The sequence below is a fragment of the Solenopsis invicta genome, chromosome 14, assembly GCF_016802725.1.
Source record: "Solenopsis invicta isolate M01_SB chromosome 14, UNIL_Sinv_3.0, whole genome shotgun sequence".
NCBI lineage: Eukaryota > Metazoa > Arthropoda > Insecta > Hymenoptera > Formicidae > Solenopsis > Solenopsis invicta.
Genome location: NC_052677.1, coordinates 1,069,287 through 1,072,232, shown reverse-complemented (window position 1 = coordinate 1,072,232; position 2,946 = coordinate 1,069,287). Strand labels below are relative to the sequence as shown.

Genomic DNA, 2,946 nt, shown 5'->3' with positions numbered 1-2,946 from the left:
CATCGCCGTCGTCACCATCGATGTCATCATTCTTTATCATTCCATACACAGCTCTCGTAATCAGATCTTTCGCCATCCAATACGGGACCATCCCATCGTGCCATTGCAATCCATGATGATAAGCAGTCAACCAAGAAACGCAAGACTTTTCGGATTTTAGCAATGCGTCCCATGGTATAGAATTTGTAAAAATGTAATGTGAGAGAACGTTCTTCTGTCTCAATACCGCCACTTCCTTCACGACAAATCTTCTTCTAACAATGAAACCTTGCAGATCTACAAATGTTGGCACGACCATAACGAGTAATTATTCGAGACTGCTTCTTATTACAAAACATCTTGATTTTTATATGACAATATTTTTACATGATTTTGCGCACTACGTTGGTCAATGGGGAATATTCAATCACGCGATCGTGTATAATGAGACAGTAGGCGCTAGTATTTGCCGGTGCATTCTCTTTCAATTCAAATTCCAATCTTACATCAACGGTAGCGCTCTTAATAGATTCGTTTTGTCGCGAGCAGTCAATGACAGCCATAGCATAAGATCTAAATGCTGCTACGTCAAACATCGGTTCCAAACATTTATGTTGATAATAAGATGGACGAAAAGATGCATACATGTCATACAAGAGAGCATATTTGCCTTTACCAAAGTCAAGATTCAGATCATCGTAAGGATAAAATTCAGAGTTTAGATAAAGTTTTACATTGCTTATTTTACTGGTATCGAGGTATCTCTTGTCAGCTCTCATAATATTTTTTCTATTAGTCTGCAGAGCAAAAATGACATATCGTGGTTTTTCTAGCTGAGTTGCAGTCTTGACTGCCCAGGAATGCTTCGTCGTACTTGGCAATAAGGGATACTCATATAGATCCCATGAACGGAAACTCACACTCAGGTATCGCCCGCTCTGCAAGGTTCGCAACATGGATAGTTTGTTGACTTCATTTAACATTACATGAGGCATACGCCATTGCACTTTGAATAATTCAAGTTTCGGTTCCATCGCTGGATCTCCCACAAGACAATTGTTATCATTGCGCGCTCGTATCAAAATTAACTCATGACGAGCATTAACTATCACATGTTTGTAATCTTCACAAAATCCCAATAGCACGTTAAGCGGTACACAAAAATTAAAATATCCATCAAATGTTTCTATTCTATCCCCATATGGAAATCCAGCATGTAATAGACTTCTTATGTTTAACTCCGACATTGATACATAAGTTTTCATCATACTAGTCATTCCAACGTTTCTAGAGCGATCAATCTCCACTCCATTGAGTTCATATCGAATTTCATCAAACATGTACCCCACACAATTAAAACCAAGCACTGGCGTATTGGCATTTGCATTCTTTGTCGTCAATCTTCCTTCGATGTAGAGAAAACTTTCACACGGTAACGTATATAAATCTTGCTGCTGTATTGGTATCCTTATCTCATCGCTATTCCCAAATGTTGTGTTGGCATACGGATTGTACGTGTGAGTTTCCATCTTGATGATGCGATCGTCAAAGATCGGCTCACCTTTAACGTTCAAGATATCAACCATTTCGTACAGTGAATCCCAATGATTTCAAAAATTGTATGTTTGATGCGGTGAGTTTCCTTTTGCCAGGCAATTGAATATTCTTGATTGGCGTCGTCGTCGTCGTTGTCGTCTCTTTGTTATAACTTGTGTTTCTTGATTGTTTTACCTGCTCGTTGAACACGAGCATGTCACGTTATCGTCTCTGTCTCCGTACGTGCAGTCTAACAGTGATTTCCTCTCCCCGAAAATCGAGCAATCGACCGTCTTGATCCACAATGCGAATCGTTAAGTCTGAAATGCTCCGTGCGATGACTGGAAGGTAAATGATCTGTGATGGCGTTTCCGATATCTTATATCCTGGTGGCACCCTCGGTGAAAACTCGTGTATCGTGTGCACGCACTTATCGTTGCTGTACGCCCCCGTGGTTACGTTGCATTCTATGCGAATAATATTTACGTTGATAATATTTATCGGTGCATCTGATTCATGCCACTGTTGAGGCTCTAGTATACGACTCGATGAAAATCCTAGCAGCGAGCCAATGTTATTGGGTTTGGTAAAATTTATTTGATGGGCACAGTTGACCTCACTCTTCATCGTATTGTTATTCGCGCGGATCATTATCGGGAACTCTCCTTTCTCACCGTCATCGAACACTAAATCACCGCGGACAACCGGCGTTGCAATCGAAATACCATCGACATCAAGATGATGAGATTGTAAAATTGCACGTTTCAGATACTTGCTTATGTCACGCAGTTCATACGATCCTTCGGGAATGATAATTTCCTTATCATCCTTGTCATAGTAAAATTTATTATTCGATGAGTTTACATTAGGTATCGTGTAGTAGGTTTCAAAGTCTGTCAAGCCGAGCTCGTAATCATCGTCGCTCAAATCTACGGCTGGAAAGTAGCTTACCGCGAGGATGCTACTTTTGCCTGTCAGTGTAAACGTCAGTGACATGTCTGAGCGAGTACTGAATTTCAAGCAGTGCAATGTCAGTTTTTAAACTGATTTTCAACGGTTTGTAAAAATTGCAGACAAAGTTGTCCACAATTGCTTTGATCGTAACGTTGATAAGCCTTGCGATTGTACTCAATTTGTGTCACGTTTAGATATCGCACCAATTCTCTCGGTGGACGAAGGTTACCAAAACTGTCGAAATATATAACGCGATTCCCTCTCTTTGCATACGCCACCCAATGAGTGCCAGGTCCCTTAGCATTGTCCAAATTCACGATACCGCTCTCGTTTCTATATACTCTATCTGTTGGTAATGTGGTACGCATGAAAACACCTCTGAAATATAGAATGCGCATACGGTTTGCCAGTTGTTGCAGTTGTACGTTGGTAGTCGCACCCTTTGGCATTTTTAATGCTTCTTTTTTGACGTTTTTT

The 2,946-nt window shown here is 40.6% G+C and overlaps 1 protein-coding gene across 1 annotated transcript; it reads right to left on the bottom strand.

Moving 5' to 3' along the window:
• Window positions 1-362: 362 nt before the first annotated feature.
• On the bottom strand, window positions 363-1,565 carry LOC120359575. The gene has a single exon (XM_039457569.1). It carries the CDS (start codon window positions 1,563-1,565, stop codon window positions 363-365), a length of 1,203 nt encoding a protein of 400 aa, XP_039313503.1.
• Window positions 1,566-2,946: the final 1,381 nt, after the last annotated feature.

What these genes read in the sequence shown, in the direction of transcription:
- LOC120359575 (XM_039457569.1), bottom strand. Translation starts at nt 1,565, where the DNA reads ATGGTTGATATCTTGAACGTTAAAGGTGAGCCGATCTTTGACGATCGC.